We start from the raw sequence: 20,716 nt of genomic DNA on the forward strand, positions 1-20,716 counted from the left end.
AGAGATCCGCCTGCCTCTGCCTCCCGAGTGCTGGGATTAAAGGCGTGCGCCACCACCGTCTGGCCCTTATTTTACTTTTTGATGTGGGTGTTTTGCCTGAATTGTATAGCTTTGCACTGCATGCATGCATGGTAGCTGTGGCTGCCAGAGGAAAGGCATTGAATCCCCTGGAAATGGAGTTACAGATACTTGTGAGCTACCATGTAAGTGCTGGGAGTTGAACCTGGGTTCTCTGGAAGGGCAGTCAGTGCTCTTAACCACTGAGCTATCTCCAGCCCTCTAGTTGGAGGCTGCTCGTTCATTTTCTGACCACCCAGACTCGTTTCCTGGTGCCCAGACTCCCAAAATAATCACACAGAAACTATATTATTTTCAATACTGTTAAGCCAATAGCTTAAGTGTATTGTTAGCTAGCTCTTACATCTAGAATTAACCCATCTCCATTATTTTATATTTTACCACGAGGCTCGTGGCCTATAAGCAAGGTTCCAGCTGGTGGTTTGCAGTCTGTCTCTTACTTGCAGCTTGTCTTCTGTGGAGGCTCCATGACTTTTCCCTGACTCCGCCTACTCTCTGTATCTCTCTTTCAGCCTGGCTTTACTCTGTTAAGCCATTGGCCGAAAGCAGCTTCTTTATTAATCAATGGCAATAAAACATATTCACAGCATATATCACCTCTCACATCACCTTCAACATCACAGCCTTATTGCCATCTCTTTTCTGTTTTATTTGTCTAGTTTTGAACTAGGCAGTGCTTTAGAATTTTTCATCTCATATAACCTTGTTCTTTATACTTATAATGAGTGATTTTGGAATTGATGAGAGAATTAAGGCAATAAAAAGAAGTAAAATAAACCAAGCATGTTATGTTAAGTAAGATATTGAACCAAAGACCTGCAACAGTTTTCTATGTCACTGTTGTCACGTTGAGCACCCCAGAGTGCATCCTATTTCTTGTGACCGCACTTGATGCAGGATCTCTGTTGCTATGTGGATGAGGAGTAGCGTCCCTCCTCTTAGACTTGACAGCTGTGGGACCAGACTAAAAGCTGACTGTGAAATTAAATAAAAAACTATGTCTTTCTGCAAAACAGCCTTAGTTTGTGCAGTTATCTATTCAAAGGTGTAATTAGTGCTGTGGTCTCTTACTGTGGTGCTCAAATATTTCAGTTTTGTGTTTCTTACTTTCACAAATTAGGGAGGAACGGAAGGACCCCCTCTCAGCTTTGGCAAGAGAATATGGAGGATCTAAGAGGAACGCCTTGTTGAAGTGGTGTCAGAAGAAAACAGAAGGCTACCAGGTAACCATGTGTTCTCTTTTTCCCTGTGAGCGAATGCTATGCCAACTGTCATGGCTGACTTTGTTCTTATGTTTCCAGATGTTGATGTACTTGTGTTGCTGGTTGTCCTTATGAGTCTCTGAATTTCTTTAGTGTCTGTTGTAAAATACCCCCTTTCTCCTCTGATTTTATTAATTTGGATCTTCTGTCTTCTTCATTTCATTGATTATTTGTAGTATTTTTTGTTTTTATTTCATTGATTTCAGCTTTGAGTTTGATTATTTCTTGCCATCTACTCTTTTTGAGCCAGTCACCTTTTATTGGACATTAGTTCTCATGATTTGAGTCATGATTTGGAGATTCAGCCGTTGTAGAATTCTGCATGAATGGTAGCTGGGCAGCTAGTAGTTCTCAGGTGTGTAGCCGCTCTTCACACTGACCTCCCTTCAGTGGGCCTTACGTCACCACTCATGTTTGAGTTCCTTGTAAGAGATGCAGTAGCTGAAAACCAAATAGCTGAAAACCTACGATGCTGCCTTTCCAGATGTTGATGTACTTGTGTTGCTGGCTGTATCCTCTCTGAAAGGCTCCCACAGTGTCACTGGAGCTGAAATTCTGTATCGCTAGCAGCTTGGCAGCTCTCCATGTTTAACCTCTATGAGCTTCTCCTTCAGTGGCACGAGCATCAACCTCCTGCAGTGTCCCAACCAGTGTGAATGCTGGGAACTGATTTCAGGTCCTCTGCAAGAACAGTACGTGCTCTTTACTGCTGAGCCATCGCTCCAGCCCCAGCCATAATCTCTTTATACTAAAAGACTGATCTGTTAGAGCTCTTGATGTGTCAGACACCACGTAAGAAGTGCCAGAGCCCCTCTCCAGACTGGCTGTGTGTGGGGGTGAGCATCTGTGTCCCTGGGTACCAGCAGGGGTTCAGGCCTTGGGTCTCTCCTGCCTCACAAATCTGTTTGACTGTTCTGTGGAGCAGGAGCTGTTACGTGACACTTAGTGTGCACTGTTCTACAGACCCCCAAATGAACCACGAATGCTTTATGTCAAAGAAGCTGGCTAATGAATGGAGATAGATTCCCTAATACTCATATCTGCTTTCATGAACTCTTTTAAGGGGCATCCTCACATTACTGTGCTGATCACTGTAATCTTATTAACCATCCATTAGGAAAATAAACTGTTGTGATTATACCTGTTATCTAACAAATACTTTTGTCTCCTTTAAATTGTGCCCTGCCATTTATTAAGCTCTGTAGTTTTAGAACACCAGAGTTAGCATAGGAAGGACCTTGGTGCCCTGACTTTTGAGGAGAGGAACTTATATGTGTCTTTTGAGTTGATCCTATGGCTTTTCTTTTTTAGTTTGTTGATAGAAGAAATTAAAATCACTCCTCTTTGACTGTTAAGTCATCTGGATTCCCAGGACAAACATTAATGGTTAATGGAGTGTATTTTCTCTTTATTTTTAGAACCTGTTAAGGATTTATTTAGAAGTTATGTCATTTTGTTTCTGTCTACTTTGTCAGTATATGGCATCAAGATATGTTGACTTCCTTGAATAAATTGTTAGGAATTACCTCTGTAGGCTTATGGAGAGATCTGTGTAGAACTGGCATCGTGTGTGTGTGTGTGTGTGTGTGTGTGTGTGTGTGTGTGTGTGTGTGTGTGTTCAGTAGAATTTCCCAGTGAAGCCTCTGGACCTGGGCCTTTCATTGTGGGGAAGTTTTTGATATAAATCTGATTTCTTCAATAGATACAGACTGTTTGTTTCTTTATCTATGAATGAACTTAAGTTTTAAAAATTCTGAGTTGTTGAATATTGACAAAGGTATTCATAGTATCTGTAGGATTCCTTTTATATATAATAGTGTAATTTTTATAGTGTCTTTTTTTTCTCAGATGAATCTACCTAGAAGTTTATCAAATATATTTTTCTTATCAAAGAATTGGTGTTTGGTTTTTGTTTTATATTCTGTTATTTTTAATTTCTGTTTTATCAATCCCACTGTAATTGTTATTTCTTTCTCGTTCCTTTAAGTTTTATTTGTTTTTGTTTTCAAAGGAGGAATAACTTATTTTGGCTCATGTTTTCACAGTTCAGAGCTTGATCACTCAGCTCCATGAACTCGGGCAGAGTGTCGTGGTTACGAGAGTGTGTGGTCGAGCAGCCGTGTGTGGCAGATGGCACTGAGGAAGGCTCATTTGCATTCAGTTTCTTACGGTGAAAGTTGCTGTCTTGGTTTGAAGACTTTTATCTTTTCCATTAACATTCTATAAGTTTGATGTGTTGTACTTTAGTTCAAAATGCTCTAACTTTTCATTTCTTTCCTTTTTATTTTTATTTTATTTTGAAACAGAGTTTTAATGCGTTGCTTAAGCCTGGACTCCTGGACTCAAGCCATCCTCCTGTCTCAATATGTCAACTGGTTGACTAATTTAATCTTCTGACCCATGGGCTACTTAGAAGAGTATTGTTTGGTTTCTAAATATTTGAGGATTTTTCCAGTGATCTTAGTGTTTTTAGTTTAATTCCATTGTGAGCAGAGAATCCTTTCCAAGTTATTAAGACTCAGACTATGGTCTGGCGTGTTCAGAGGAGCTTGTCTGCTGTGCTGGAGACATGCTTTGTAGATGCCACTTAGTTTCCTTGTGAGAGTAGTGCTCATAACTCCTCATCCAGCTTTTGCTTACTTACTATCACTTGTTGAGAGGAGGACGTTAGAATCTCTTGACAGTAGTAGCAGGTTTCTCTACCGGTAGTTCTAACGGTTTGGAGCACTTTGACACTAGTTGGTTGTTGGCTGGTTGTTAGTTTGTCTCTGTATCTTAGGCTGGCCTAGAACTTGAGACCATTCTCTTGCCTCAGCCTACCACGTACTGGGGTGGCAGGTGTGCACTGCTTGCCTAGCTCCAGACACTTACGGATCCATAGATGCTCAGGATTCTTTCTCTTGAGAAATTTGCCTCTGTTGTTATGAAATGACATTTTCATTCCTGATGATATCTTCTATTCAACTTTCCTTGTTTGTTAATAATATACCTACTTTCACTTTCTTTTATTCATTCAGCATGTTATGTGTATTTCCGTGTGTGCGCATGTGCGTGCCTGTGCCTGCACCTGCTGCATCTGTATTTATGCATGTGGAGGCGAGGCTGGACATCAACCTCAGACATTGTTCCCTCTGTTGTCCACCTTTGCTAAGAGGATTTATTTATCGATTATGTGTATATGTATGTGAGTATGTACATACGTACAGGTACCCTCAGAGTGCATAAGGAGCTGTTGATGCCTTGCAATTAGAGCCGTCTGACATGGGCGCTCAGAACTGAACTTGGGTCCTGGAAGAGAACTACACTCTTTTAACCACTTCTCCGGCCACCACCCTCCCTCCCTTCCTCTTTCCTCTTTTTTTAGAGTCTCTCAGTGGCTTGAGCTTGCTGATTAAGTTAGGCTGACTGATCAGCGAGCCCAGGGAGCCCTGTTTCTACTTCCCCAACATTGGGCTACCGGCATTGCCGCCTTGTCTAGGTATTTACTGGGTACTGGGCCTCATATTTGCACAATAAGCACTTTCCCAGCCTCGCTATCTACCCAGCTCCTTTGTGGTGCTTCTTTTTGATGGCAGATAATTTATTAGTATCTTTATTTTGTTACTGATTATCATAATTTACTTAAAGCTTGTTCTAATTTTCTTTAAGAAAAAAAAAAAAGATAGCAGCTTTGCCCTCTTTGCTTCTTCTTTCTCTGAAGTATTAGTCTCCTATGTGTCTACATGTGTTACAGACCTGAGAGTATAGTATTGGAAGAAGACAAGGAGAGCTGTTGTTAGCAGGAGGACCACACACCCACTGTTTTTACCTCATACTTTAGCCTCTTTTCATGAAGAATATTTCTTAATTTATTATTTGCCTTTAGATGATTTTCAGTGTTCTAAATGGTTGTTTTTGAAAATTTGGTCTTGTTTTGAATTTGCTTTTTAGGGGAAGTATTTCTCTCTCCTTTGCTCTACCACAGCCAAAAATTTCCTCTCATGGTTTTGTTTTTTTTTTTTTTTTTTTTTTTTTGGTTTTTCGAGACAGGGTTTCTCTGTGGCTTTGGAGCCTGTCCTGGAACTAGCTCTGTAGACCAGGCTGGTCTCGAACTCACAGAGATCCACCTGCCTCTGTCTCCCGAGTGCTGGGATTAAAGCATGCGCCACCATCGCCCGGCTTCCTAGCATGTTTTATTTTGGTATTCTCCCTGAAACCTCAGTCCTCTTTTGACTAAGCAGAGTCAAAGACAGGAACTTAATGTTCATTCTTTCAGGGGTGTGTGTCTCCATGGTTTAGAGTCCACAGAGTCAGAAATAGTTGACAGATAAACTTTCCCAGCATCCTTTGTGACAATAGACCATTCACAGACAAGCAGAGGAAGGGGAAGTTCTTCCATAAACTGTCTGAAGTGATCACACTCATCTCTCCAAGCTTGTGAGTTGTGCATGTGTAGGCGACTCTGCCTTTAAAGCTCAGGTTCCTCCCCTTCTGTTGGGTCCACATGCTGGAGCAGAGCAGGACTCAGTAGGAGTTGAAGCCTTTTCCTTGTTCTTGTTCCTATTCGTCCCTTAGGTTTTACAAAGAGGATTCTTCCAGAGAGACAGGGCAGTGTGCGCCGCCCCCATCCATCCTTCTTTCTCCTTTCTCTTCCTGAGACTGCACCCCCCTTCATGATGAGGATTAGGGCCAGGCAAGAGAGGGTGGATTGAGTCAGGGTCGGTAGGCTGGAGTCCTGCTGGAGACACACAGTCACCAACTGCATATTATATTCCATTTCCTCTCCTACAGCTGACCCCCAGGTCACAGGAATGCCTTCCCAGAGCCCCATTAAAAAGGTGCAAGTGTAGATAAGGTTTTGATCTGAATCAAATCTAAGTTGAAAGTCTAAGTCTCTTCATTTTTCATTGTGTTTTACATGAAAACTGAGTCTGTAAAATAAATCTTATTGTTTGTAAATATTACTGTGTTCCAGGGGTTAAAAATACTTTAACAAAGGGGAGAAAGAATAGCTCAAATTGTAGCTCCACCTTGCTTTCTGTGGGATGCTCCTGCTAAAATGTGGCACCGTGAAGCACAAAAAACCAGTAACATCTTCTGCCCTGACAGCAAGAGGTCATGGCGGACAGACGAGAGCTTCACATTTCTATAAGGCGCCACCAGGGAGTAGGAGCAGCCAGGGCTTTTCCTGGGTCTGTGTGCGCTGTGTGCTGCAGAGGTTAGATGATGGCTTCGTGGTCACAGTGGAGTGAAAGAGCTGTTTCCTGTTTTCAGGGGATTCCTTTTCATGCCAAACATAGCAGCTGGGAAACAGAGTTTTCCCAGAAGCAAGTGTACTTACTGCGTTTTGTCTAAACATGATTTTGACAGCAACTATTAACATCTATTTCCAGAAATGTCAGTGCTATAATTTTTAAAAGTTAATTTCTTAGTACTGTTACATAAATTACTTTGATCTGTGTCTTGTGTTTTTGTTTTTGAGAAATGAGCTCTCATATTGTAGCTCAGGCTGTCCCCAAACTTGCAGTTTCCCAAGAGCTAGAGTTCAGTTATGAGCAATCATACCTTGCAAGTGTGTTTTAGCACATAGATGAGACTGCTCAGTCACCTTTTACCCTCCCTGGCTGACACAATTTCTGCATAGGTGAGGAAGTAGAGAAACAAGACCCATTCTTTGAATACCAACTTTGAATGTTTTCATTGTAAGTGTTTTTGGATTTAAGGAGCTGTTTGGTAATGATGCCCTTCTAGCTGCTTGGTGGTCCTGCCGTGCATACAACAAGAATAGCTGTGTGGAGATAAGGGTTATTACTTCACCAACAGGGTGGGTTCTCAGAGTCCCAAAGAGAGGCTGGCCTGGAGAGTTCAAATGGATTTTTGGGTCCTTGTCTTTCCACTGGATGCAGAAGTTCTGTTCATTTCCCATGCATTTTGCCTCCATGTAACTTCCACCCGTGATGTAGAGAAAACCTGCTGAGCGTAATAAAATGTTTGGTTTCCAGTGTTCTTGGTTAGCTTTAAAAGAATTGTCTTAAGGATGAATTTTCTTCTATAAAAAGCAAGGCACTAAAGCCACACATGGTGGTGTGTGTCTGAATCACTGAGACACTGACTCAAGAGAAGAGAGAATGGAAGGAAGGAATATGGCTGTCTCAAGTCTGACCTAAGAAATTACACTGTTGAGAGACACAAATGTGGTCTGTGACTTTACAGTTGGGCCTCCAAGCTCTCAGCTGCTGCCTGTTTATATACTACACTACCCTCCAGCAGCATTCTGATTCTTATGTAAGATTCCATAAGTAGGTATTTTTATTATGAACAATGCTCAGAGATAGAAGGGAAACCAGCTAAGCAATGTTTTCAAGATATGCTTAATTATTTTATTAAAAGCAGAATCACTAAGTTGCCTGATTCAAATAGTTTTTAAAATATCATTGAAAATAAATATGTGTAATGTGTTTCATCTGGTTCAGGATGCTAGCTCAGTGGTGCGGCAGCTACAGAGAGCTGAAGTTTGACACATTGATTTCATTATATACATGATTGCCTTGGATTTCATAAATGAGGTTAGCCCGAGGGCATCCTGGCTATTTAGGGTGACCTCTCCATTTGTAGAAGCAGCTTACTTATAAAGATTGCCACGTCCTGATAAATAATTATGGAAATAACAGTCAGCCATTAGACTTTGTCAGGAGTGGAAGAGAAGGAGGTTTCTTTCTGAATGGGCTTTTTAGGTCTTAGAGAAAGACGGCACATCTACAAACACCATCCAGAACTTAATGGCTTCAGATAATGACTTCATCTGTTTAGCTCATCACTCTGCAGCCTGGGTGGGGCATAATGGGCTTATCTCTTCTTCATTTACTTTCCTCAGAGGTGGCTCAGTACTGCCTGGAGCTGGAATCATCTCTTGGCCATCTCCCCCAGGACTGGTGGTTGGTGGCTAATGCCTATAACAGAGGCTCAATACATAGTTCTCCTAGCCATCCCTGCCTTCTGGGGGCATGCTCATGACAGAGATAGGTAAAAGTGTCTCTCCTTCTGCGACCTAGCCTTGGTCAGAGGGGCCTTTCTGCCTTACTATTTTTCAGTCAGTAATGAAGCTTTGCCTGTTTGGATTGGGAGCAGGGGATGATGACAGGAAAACAGGTGGCATGTCTTGAGAAAGTTGTGACAAGTTCTAGAGAGAATGTGGTCCAGAAAGATTGCTGTAGCTATTTGCCCCAGAGACTTCTTTCTCTTATATAAGTAAGCCAAAAAGATAGTAATATGATAGGCTGGACATAGCCTTATACTCCTTTAAAAAAAACTTTATTCATTCATTCATTCATTCATTCATTCGTTCGTTCATAAGAAGGAGCAATCTGGGGAAGTAAAGCAGTATGAAGGTGAGAATACCTGAGAGTCTAGGAAGAATTACACATGAGTCAATCTGATGGATCTGCAGCACTCTGAACCACCTTACCCAAGATGTAGCTTGTATGCTGGAACACAGAGGGAGGTGAGCCCTGCCCCTCAGTAGCCATCCAGAGTGTCTTTCCTCAGATGTCATCTTTTTTATCAGAGGTACTTGGGCTGTGTCTGTGCTAATCATAGACCCTCCTACCGTGGTCTCCGGACCTTGGAGTGCAGGTGCACGTCACCACCACTGGCACAGCTCTGAAAATGAAAAACTCAGAATTTCTGAGTTCCTGACTGTTGTTTGTGGACCCTGGAATGCCTTTTAAAAAGAGATGTACTAAGGCATAATTGAGAAGTACTGGTAAGCTACATATGAGTTTATAATTTAGTAACTCACGGCGTTTTGTATATTGTTAGACTGTAACCACAGCTGATAGGCACATTAGTACATGAAGGTCCTCATGCATTTTGTACTCCCTTGGGTCCCACCTTTCATCCTTCGTTTCCAGACAGCCATCCATCTGCTGTCACTGTGTATCATTTGATGTAAGTGGAAAAGATTTACAAAGAGGGACTGTCCTCTTTCACTTAGCATTATTGTGAGAATCATTTCTGCTGTATGTATTAGTAATTCATTTCCCTTTCTTCTGAGTAGTAGCCCGTTTATAGATGTACCACAGTGTGTCTGTTCATCTTCTAATGAGCATTTGCGTTATTTCCCATTACTGCTACTGTAAGTTAAACTCCTAGGTACCTTCCTGTGCATGTGTTTGTAAACGTAGCTGCTCTTATAAAGTATTATAGATAAACAATGTATCATTTACAAATAAACAAAAGTAATTCTTTTAGATCCAGAGGTAAGATCCAGAGTCTGAGATCAGGGTTTCCAGTGGTCAAATTTTTGTGAGTTTTATGCCCCAGGTTGCAACTTGACATCTTGTGTCTTCACATGACAGAAAAAAAGATCTGGGAGTCTTTTGTTTATGTTTGATTTGAGATAGAGTCTGTGTATCCCTGTCAGGCCTGGAATGTCCTGGGTAACCAGACTGCTGTGGAGCTTCCATTGATCTCCTGTGTCTGCCTCTCAAGTGCCAGGATTGCAGATATTCACTGCTATATCTGGCTTGGAATTCTTTTTCTGTTATTATTATTATTATCGTCATCATCATCCTTTCCTCCTCTTTCTCCTCTTTTTAAGGAGACATACAGATTCAAGCAATCTTCTTGCCTAGCATACCCCCCCACACACACACACACACTTGAGATCACAGGCATGTACCACTATATCTGGCTTGGAATCTTTTAGGACACTAATGCCACTCAGTGGTCTACTCTCATGACTTGGTCACTTGTTTACGCCCTGGCTCCTTATGCTATCACCATAGAAGTTCAGGTTTGAATGTGTGGGTTTGGGGGGACAAGAGCATTATCTGCGTATCTTAAATACATGAGATCTGAGGTGAGTTGAAGCAGCTTAAGAAGCTGCCAAGCTGTCTGTGGGAGGGGCAGCATCACTTTGCATTTCCATGAAAATGATGTGGAAAATGTTCATCAACATTTTCCACAAATGTTGGAGGGTTCAGTTCTTTCCTATCCTCACAACACTCTGGGCAGCTCAAGACTTTCATAAAGTGTGAAGGGAGCTTCCTTGTGGCTCAGTTCTTATAGCGTCTTTCCATATTCTTGTTTGCTACCATATAATTATTCTTTTGCTTGTTTGTTATTCTGTGTTGTCTGTCGATTTTTTTTTTAATGTTCTGAGTTCAAGCCCTTCATAAAATGGCTGGCTTTCAAACATTTCCTCAATTTGTACAACTTGCCATTTTTGCTCTTACTATTTTTTGGAGGGCAGAAGTTCTTGATTTTAATAACATCTAATTTATGAAATTATATTTAATGGAAATCTTTTATGGATGCTTTGGTGTTACATATAAATGTTTGACTAACCCAAAATCTCAAAGAATTGTTTCTTCTTTTTTTCTGGGAAGTTTATACATTTAGGTCTGAATTCATCTCTGCATGTAGTTTAAGACATGAATTGGAGTGAACTTTGTGGCCCCGTGGCCTCTTAAGTTGGAGAGGATTGTAGATGGTAGAAAAATCTAAAAGCATCTTAAAGACAGATTGCATGGTCACACTGATACATACAGGATGTCCCACAGTATCAGTGGTGGAGCAGTGTGAAGCAAAGAGCATAGACCTTTCTGGAGAGAAGGATGGCTCATCAGGATTAGCATGGTGGCTTCAGAAAGGATGCAGGGGAAAAACAGTGTTTGGAAGCAGATTCTAGGTAATGAATGAACTTTCAAGTTCTTACTGTTTCCGTGCCCTGTGTTTTTATCTCCACACTCCGCAGAGGAGATTAAATGTAGAGCTAAGTGCCAAGTGGGCGAGGTGTTGCTCTCAGTCTTGGTACTGAGTGACAGCGATACTTTGGGGTTCCACCTGCTAAGTGGGGTGCTTGTTAGGAGCATCTCTGTAATGTCAACCCCTTCAAGTGTCTCAACTTGTGAAGAACCTTTTCTGTTTCTGTTCTAAACCATGACCTATGGACATAACCATGACCATGGGCAGCTGGAGAGGTAATTAGATACAAGTAGAAACGACTTATAATCTAGAGCATGACCTTTGTCCTCAGGAACTTTCAGATTATTTCTAAAACTATTACTTCCCAGTATTTTAGAACTGTGCCCTTTCCTGGGCATAATTTAACTGTTTTTTAATGGCTCAGATTTATCTTAGCAAATATTTTTACTTACATCAGCATCGAGTTTTGCGTTCCCTTTGTACTTCTGTTGCCTTTGCTTTTCTTTTATGGTCCTTGACCCTTTATATCTTGTTGTATTCTGTATTGTATACCAAGAAAATAGCAAGAAAAACTGGTAACGAACTCATTTGCAAAATAAAATCAGAAACATATGAAGCGGCACACACAGGGCATCTGTGGTGGAGTGTATGTTCCCCTCTAAGACCTGGGTGAGCTCTGTCCACCATAACAGCAGTGTCTGTTACATCTGGTCCACAGCAAAGTCTCCTGTGCTTTCTCTTAACAATCTGTTGTGTTAAAGGAAAGTGAATTGCGAGGTTTGGGACTTAAAGGAAGCAAGAGGTGGCAGCACGTTGCCACCTTCTCAAAGGTTTTGCCATTTCCTTCTGCCAGAACTGCTTGGTAAGGTGTGCAGAGCAATACTCACAGGTTTAAGAGGACAACTTGGTCCCTGCTGCACACAACAAAAGAGGTTCATCGTAAGGTGAGCATGCTACGCAGAGCATCTCTTTCCTGAGATCATTTCCTTTCCGAGCTCCTGTGAGACCACAGGCATTTCACATCCAGGATGTCTGCACTTGGATGGCCTTGGTGTGCTGGGTCAGGCTAAATGCATTACCCACATTTCAGAACTAGGAAAAGAACAATGGTCCTCCCAAGTCTCCTGTGCCATCTCCGTGTGAGAGGTTGGAGCAGCAGGTAAGCTTTCTAAATGTGAGTTCCAAGAGAGAAGTGATGTGTCCAAGTTGCAGAGGAGCTCACCGTCAGTACAGTGGTTCAGATCTTCTCACTTTGTATTGACTAGTAGCATGCTTTGGTCTTGGGGTTATATTCAGCCTGAACTTTTAGATGCTCTGGGCTTTCTGAGTTTGTACGTCTTTTGGTGTTTTCTTATGGCTGCATATTATTCAGCAAGTCATGGCTGACACTAGAAAACCATCCAATTTTCTGATCAAGTCCTTAGGTAGGATGAAGCCCACTTTTGAAGAGTCGCTTTGGGAAGCAAAGCCATGTAAGTGCTATTCCCTGGATGTACACTGTGAGGGCCCGTGACAGAAGCTTTCTTCATCTCTGGGTGTGGCTAGAGAAGAGGAATTGGAAACTACTGTGGCTATCTTTTGGTACCCGGAAGCCTCTCCCATGGGTGGGGAAGCAGTATTTTATATTTGTTCTATGCTTTTGGTTGAATCAACACTGTCTTGTGGTCAGGAGCAAGGAAGGCAAGAGAAGGTACAATATACCCAGCTCCAGTAAGAAGAGCTTTACCGACTGTCCAGTTGATCCTTATACTTTGTTGTTGTTCCCATTTGCGTGTGAGAAAAGTGAGGCTTGTATGAGTGAAAAGCCATGTGTTAAGATCTTCTAGCTAGCCGGGCGGTGGTGGCGCACGCCTTTAATCCCAGCACTCGGGAGGCAGAGGCAGGTGGATCTCTGTGAGTTCGAGACCAGCCTGGTCTACAAGAGCTAGTTCCAGGACAGGCTCCAAAACCACAGAGAAACCCTGTCTCGAAAAACAAAACAAAAAAAAAAAAATCTTCTAGCTAGAGCAGAGTGGCACCAACATCAGAGGTTCTGCCCATAGGAGACTGAAACTCATGACGCTCTGACCTCACTTGCCCTTTTCAGTGATGTTTACTGAGAAGGTGATTTCACATCCATATTGATTTACAATAGAGAGCAGTTAGCTTCTAAAGAGGTGCATCCCTTAATGGGAGTTCTAGCATGGATTGAAAAGCCTTCATGGAGAAGGTGTTTGAACAAGGTTTCTGTGATGGTTGCATGAGGTGCTTTGGTAGAATTCACATCCCACACTTTCAGATCCTGAACACAAAATTGATGACTTTTTTCTTCTAAAAGTAAACTGAAAAAGACCCCCAGGGATGTTTCATAATGCTTAATTTTCTTCCCCTCAAACATGACCTATTCCCTTAAGTGTTTGGGACAGGTAGTGATTTCCACACAGTTGCTCTCTCATCTTGCCCTGCCAAGTCCTTCCCAGAGCACACACCAGAGCAGATGTTAGAGTTACTGTGTCTGCTCTCTAAAGTCAGAATTACACCTGAGTGGTTAATAACCCCTGGCAGAGCAAAAGTAAATGGGAAGTAAAACTCGTTCTTAACTTGCTAACAAACCTGCTCACACACAGTGTGCCCTTAGTTCATCCTCAGCTGTGGCCCAGCGCCAGTCTTTTCCTAGAAACTCCTGAGGTCTCAGAAAACCAACATTTCCAGTCCTCTGTGCTCTGCCATGACAAAGTTACTGCTTGTTAGCAGGGCTCATGGGAAGCAAAAGACAGGATCCTTATTTCTTAGGATGGCATTTGCTAACTTACTCTGAACTGTCCTCTCAAAATAGTTTAATTTGACTGAAAAAAAGTTTGCAAAGCCATTAACACCCCTAAACATGCCTCATTTTATTTTTTAAATTGTTTTTATTAAACTATATATTTTTCTCTGCTCCTCTCCATTCTTCTTCCCTCCCCCTCTACCCTGTCCCATGATCCCCATGCTCCCAATTTACTCAGGAGATCTTATCTATTTCTACTTCCCATGTAGATTAGACCCATGTATGTCTCTCTTAGTGTCCTCATTGTTGTCTAGGTTCTCTGGGATTGTGAATTGTAGGCTGATTTTTCTTTGCTTTATGTCTAAAAGCCACACTTATGAGTGAGTACATGTGATATCTGTCTTTCTGGGTCTGGGTTACCTCACTCAGTATGATGTTTTCTAGATCCATCCATTTGCCTGCAAATTTCAAGATGTCATTATTTTTTTTCCGTTGTGTAGTACTCCATTGTGTAAATGTACCACATTTTACTTACTCATTCTTCAGTTGAGGGGCATTTAGGTTGCTTCCAGGTTCTGGCTATGACAAACAATGCTGCTATGAACATGTCCTTGTTACCTTGAGAATCCTTTGGGTATATACCCAAAAGTGGTATTGCTGGGTCTTGTGTAGGTTAAGAAATTGCCATATTGATACTATGTTTTATTTTTTATGATGCTTCAATATATTTGGAGCTTTGAAGTAGCTGAGGGTATTATTATTTGAACATGGTTGTGCCTTTCAAAGTTAGGGGACAGCGTCTCACTGTTGGGGTGTGGAGAAGCTGTTCATAAGGTCAATGTGTCAGGTTTCTGTGAAGGTACTAGGTCTGCTCAGTCTCCCACTGGTGAAGAAAGCCATTTGATACTCTGCCACTTACCCCATAATATTTTGTTTTGTTTTTAAGAAGTAATTTCTTAGGGCTGGGCCATAATCCATCTCCATAAATAGCTTCATGAAGCAACTACATTTAAGCTATGTGACCTTTTAGTAAATATTCTGAAGAACTAATTGCTACTGAGCTCTACCTGGCATATAGAGGTACTGGGTGTAAAGTACTGCAGGATATGTGATAATTTAAAAAATTGTGGGAAAATACATTTAATAAGGGTTACCATTTGTGAATTTGATATCCAGTGGTATTAATTATGCATACAGTGCTGTGCATGGCCACTACTTCCTAGCTCCAGAACTTTCCATCAGCGCCCAGTGGAAATCTTCCACACAGGAAGTTGTCACTCTCCTTTCTTCTAATACCCTGCAACCATTAATCACATTCTGTATGTTTCGTTTAGTGTCAAGACTCACTCATGTTGTAATGTGTCAGCACATGGTTCTTGTGCAGAAAGACTACACTCCATTTACCCATTCGTGGTTATATGGAGTGTTTCCTTTTGAAGGCTGTTGTGGTTGCAATGTTGCTTTGACTGTTGCTATACAGGTGTTTAGATGAACATCTGTGTTCAGTTCTTCTAAACCTTTAATACAGGAGTACAATCATTAGTCGTATAGTGGCCATGTTTGGCTGGCTGAGGACTTGAGAGGCTCCTCAGTGACTCCAGTTTTGGGTTTGTTGTCTTCCTTGATTCTCCAGCTTTCAGGCTGGTCTGGTGGGTCCCCTGACTAGCCTCATGAATTTAAGGATTGCATATTCTGGACAGCCCTGTTTGTTGTACTTACTGCCTGATCTTGGTCCTCTCTCATATCACCTAAAGAAAAGTTTTTGCTTTTTTTTTTTTAATGGTGCCCTGACCTTCACAGCTTTAGGGTTGAGCCAGTGTCTTAGTTAGGGTTTCTGTTGCAGTGAAGCGGCAAAGAGACACCATGACCACAGCAACTCTTATAAAGGAAGACATTTAATTGGGGTGCCTTACAGTTCAGGGATTCAGTCCATTATGGTCATGGCAGGATGCAGGCAGGCAAGGTGCTAGAGAGGTAGCTTAGAGTACATCTTTCAGGCAGCAGGAAGCGGTGTGTCTCACTGGCCGGTATCTTGAACATATATAAGAGCTCAAAATCTGTCCCCACCATACAGTTCCTCCAACAAAGCCACGCCTCCTAATAGTATTTATCACATTCAGACTACCACAGTCAGGTGGAAGAAAACCTGAAAAACGTGGAAGGTGACTGTTGTGCACAATGAGGCCTAAGGGTCTCCAATAAAACACGAGGCCCTGCCCTGGGAGGCTCACCAGTTCTGTCATGGATGCCTGACAGGAACTTGAGGAAAGATAATTGCTGATGGTTTCATGGCTACTTGACCCCATGTACTTGAAGCAGCTGGAGTGTGTGGTAGAGATGACTGTTTACTTTTGATGATGAGAGTTCACAGAACATGACAAGGAGCCAGGGATTAATGTACCTCGAGAGCTCCCAATGGGTCTCTTCCCTCCAGGGTAGGCTCTACCTCCCGCAGTTTCCACAGCCTTCCCAAATAGTGCCACTAACTGGGAAACAGGTGCTAAAATCGAGCCTGTGGGGTCGCTCATGTTCATACTGACAGCAGGTCCCAGCGTCTGACTTCATGGCGTATCTTCTTCCCCCTGGTTGGTCTCCAAAAGGAAAGAACATCCACGGTGGCTCAGGGCTCCCACACCTCCTCTCTGGCCTTCTTTAAACAGCACTGGGGGAATGATTTAAAAAGTTTATTTTCAATTTTGTTTTTATAAATCCCTCCCCCCAGCATTTCATACCCAAGCTCCCAAACAGCCTACAAGCCCTGCCCCCTGGTGAGAAGAGAGGCACCTGGAGAAACTCACTCCTGCTCCTGCCTGTTGGGTTTCTTTTTCACTTTATGTCACAAAACTGGTTGTTAATGAAGATGGCTGTACCGTGTGTGGTCTACAGATTGTGCTTTCCATAGCCAAGGGCATACGGAAGTAGACGATGAAAGATGAGTCATGCCCTCTGGCTTCTTGCCAGATGCCCATAAAATGCCATTTCCTTAAATAGATCAGACCTTTAATAGCTATTTAAAGAACATGTGGTCTTTCTTTAGATGTGTATTTGGTGGCCCTTAATTAAATTTCAGACAAATTCAAACATTTTTATAAGTGTGTGCGTGCGCGCGCACATATGTGTGTACACTTGCATTCGTGTGTGTGTGTGTGTGTGTTATGTATGTGTGTGTTTGTGTGTACCTGTGTGCACATGCATATGGCTAGAGGTCTATGACAGGTATCTTTCCTTAATTGCTTTCTACCTTATCTTTTTGTAACAGGCTTTCTTACTGAACCTGGAACTCAACTATTAGACTAGATTGGCTAGGCAGCAAGCCCCGGGAGTCCTTCTGTCTCTTTCTCCTTGGTACTGGGATTGCAGGCTTGTGCCGTTGCCCCCAGCTTTGTATGTGAGTCCTGTGACCCTTGTTCACATGACAAGCACATCACTGACTGAGCTATCTTCCTAGTCCCCAGTGTTAGGTATTTTGTGGCATTTTAAATACATATTGAGATTTCTGTACGTCTTGGCTTTTATATCCTACCCCTAAACTCCCAGTGCTTTCAAGGGAATAGGAAGACAGGCCCATCTGATGGCCACTGGCAGAAGTTCATTCCCTAGAAAAGTAAAGGTACAAGGAACTGGGCTTCTCTGCTCCTGGCCATCTAAGGTGAGTGTCAAAGGTGACATCACATTTAACTGAGGAAAAGGTACTTTCTATATTCGGTACATGTCTTAGGGTTTCTGTTGCTGTGAAGAGGCACTATGACCATGGCAACTCTTATAAGAAAACCTTTTCACTGAGGTGGCGGCTTACAATTTCAGAGGTTCAGTCCTTTATCATCATGGCAGAGAGCATGGCAGCACACAGACAGACATGGTGCTTGCTGGCAAAGTAGCCAGGAGTGCTACATCTTGTAGGCAACAGGAAATGATCTGAAAATCACACTGAAGGAAGCTTGAGCAAAAGAGATCTCAAAGCCTGCCCCTACAGTGACACACTTCCTCCAACAGGGCCATGCTTCCTCTTAGTGCCACTCCCTTTTTTAAAAAAAATATTTATTATGTATACAATATTCTGTCTGCGTGTATGCCTGTAGGCCAGAAGAGGGCACCAGACCCCATTACAGATGGTTGTGAGCCACCATGTGGTTGCTGGGAATTGAACTCAGGACCTTTGGAAGAGCAGGCAATGCTCTTAACCTCTAAGCCATCTCTCCAGCCCAGTGCCACTCCCTTTGGTGGCCATTTTCTGTAGATATTTCCTGGCTGAAACTCTGTGTGACTTCTTAAAGACATGGTTTCACAATGTAGCCCAGACTGGCTTGGAATTCTGGATCTTTCTGCCTCGACCTCGTGAATGCTAGGAGCGTAGGCCTGGGCCACCACATTTGGGTTCTTGTTGGACCTTTCTTGCATTTCCTGCTTTCTTTTTCTTTTCTTTTTAACATCTTATTTATAAAACCTATTAAATTTTTATAATTTTATTTTATTCTCTCATACAGTACATCCCACCTACAGCTTCCCCTCCTCCCAGTCCTTCCCCCCATCTTCTCTCTCCCCCCAGACCCACTGCTCCTCCATTTCCCGTCAGAAAAGAGCAGGCCTCCCAGTGATGTCCACCAAGCTCAGTAGAACAAGATGCAGTGATGAAGGCTGGATGAGGCAGCCCAGTAGGAGAGCACCCCTGTTCTCACAACCATCACATCCTTTTGTCTCTGTGTTCTACTCTAGACGTAGAACTAACTGCTCTGTTGGGTGGGAAAGCCCAGCTCTGTTGGAAACTGAATGCAAGGTGAGAACCCGCACTAAGAACTGGAACTACTAGAATATTTCTTAGCTTCCTCATGGCTTGTTTGTCTTAGAAACAGACTCTCATTCTGTTGCCCAGGCAGGCCTCAAACTCAGGATCTTCCTGCCTCAGCCTCAGAGTACTGAGACTGAATTTTGGTGGATGGCTGGTATGTTTCACCTTGCCCAGCCCCTGCTGCTTCTTCTTGTTCTGGTTTCTTAAAGCTATTTTTTAAAAATATTTATCTTTTTACTTCTAATTACGTGTGTCTGTGTATGGGATATGTGCATTTGAGTGCAGTGTAGATGGAGGCCTGAGACATTGGAGCTAGAATAGTAAGTGGGTGCTGGGGACCAAACTCAGGTCCCTTGGAAGAACAATACATGCCCTTAAAAGCTGAGCCATCTCTCTAACCCCAAGATTTATTTTAATTTAATTATGTGTATATGTGTATACATCCATTGGTTGCCAGAGGAAGCCAGAGGTGCCCAGGTAGTTGTGAGCCACCTGATGCAGGTGATAGGAAACTGCCAAAGGATTGGCAGTGTTGCCTGCAACCAGTAGAAACTCTGTACAGAAAATTGGTGTACATGTTTTTCTCCAGAAAAGTAACTTTGGGCCTGATGGCATGGTTTAGTGGGTAAGTCTGAGTTTGGGCCTTATAACCTGAGTGTGATTCTTGGGATTTACATGGTGGAAGGAGAGAGCCAACCCCTACAAGCTATCTTCAGACTTATAGGGGGCGTGCGCGCGCGCGCACACACACACACACACACTGGCAGCTGTTCTGTATGAGTTGGGAAGTGACACCTTCATTCAGCCAGTAACCCTTTCTTAACCTGCAGTGTAGAGGTACCTCTGGGATGAGTCCTGCAAGATTGGGATTTGCCTGAGCACCAAAGGTTGCTTTGTAAAACCTAGAAATTCCATTGTAGATATTATGAACTAAACACCTTGTAGAAAGAGTGGCTGAAAGTCTGGCACTATTACTGTTACAGGCTATGGCCTTTGTGCTTTGCTCGCCTTTAATTGGCCATTGCTCACTGGAATGTCAGAGTTTTCATGTCCTCTTAGCCTCTGAGCAACACTACTGCATTGGTTACTCTCTTCTTGGCCTTTGGTTTCCACTCACTTTCGTGGTGCTGGGGATTACACCCGGGGCCTCATGCAATGATAGGAACATTCCTACCACTGAGCTGCACCACAGCCCTTACCTTCTGAACACCGCCTTCCTTCGCGTGCTAGTTCCTCTCCCACTCTTTGCTCCTCTTCGTGCCCCATTAAAGGTTCTTTTCTTCAGCATGGCCACTGCTCTGGGAAGTTCCAAGACCTCCTTTCTCCATCTGCTCCTCTGCACCATCCCTGGGTAACTGGGACAGTGGGCGTCCTACATTTTCTCCTTCGCTCAATTCTCTCATGACTCCTGCACCCATATCGGTGCTACTAGGCCCCTCTGTCTGTTTACAAAATAGCTTTAAGTTACTGCATCTAAATTGTACCTCCAGTGTGCTCAAACCCTGTTTCCAGTGAGTTCAACTTCTACGAAGGTCACTACAGGTGTTTGGCTCTGGGGAAGCCAAGGGTTATCCTTGGTACAACATGCACTTCCCCTTCGTGCCTCTAACTTGTCACCAAAAGCATTTGCTTTAGCTCTCAGTTACCTCTGTACCCCGTCTCCCTTCCCTCCCACCACAGACCTCTGCAGTCAGCAGTGCCCCCACACACATACGCAGCCCCAGCCCCCCAACTCCCATTGGCTCTTCTGATTCCCTTTTGATTTCTGAGTAGCCACACTTCCCCCGTGGCCTTCTTTTGGCCCTGGACTGTGTCTCTCCACACGTTGGCTTGTTTTATTTGTCAGCCATCCCTGAGTGCCAAGGCCTAACCCCAGGACCTGGCCTCTGGTGAGAATCCATCAGATGGGCAAATGGTCCTCAGAAAGAAGAACTGTGCCCCGTACCCTCCCCTTCCTGTCATCTACCTAGGTTCAAGTCCCCTCATCCAGGCGATCCCAGGTGCCGGCTTACACATAAGCCTTTATTTAGACACAGACCTGAGGCTGTCACCGTCCTCTGGGCCATTTCGTCCCTTGAGAATTTCGTACAGTGTGTTTTGATCATACCCCCCACCTCTCCTTCCAGACCCACTCCCCAACTCCCTACCCATCCACCT

The 20,716-nt window shown here is 43.1% G+C and overlaps 1 protein-coding gene across 3 annotated transcripts in view; it reads left to right on the forward strand.

Annotated features, from left to right (window-relative positions):
* Nucleotides 1-20,716, forward strand: part of Specc1l (sperm antigen with calponin homology and coiled-coil domains 1 like) — a 99,943-nt gene that overhangs the window by 70,549 nt on the left and 8,678 nt on the right. For all 3 annotated transcript variants that reach the window (XM_005360185.3, XM_026785480.1, XM_026785481.1), the window contains one exon: nucleotides 1,199-1,301. In XM_005360185.3, the coding sequence (XP_005360242.1) occupies nucleotides 1,199-1,301 (103 nt within the window). The remainder of the gene's footprint in view (nucleotides 1-1,198; nucleotides 1,302-20,716) is intronic.

Source organism: Microtus ochrogaster, linkage group LG2 (genome assembly GCF_000317375.1).
Source record: "Microtus ochrogaster isolate Prairie Vole_2 linkage group LG2, MicOch1.0, whole genome shotgun sequence".
Classification (NCBI taxonomy): domain Eukaryota; kingdom Metazoa; phylum Chordata; class Mammalia; order Rodentia; family Cricetidae; genus Microtus; species Microtus ochrogaster.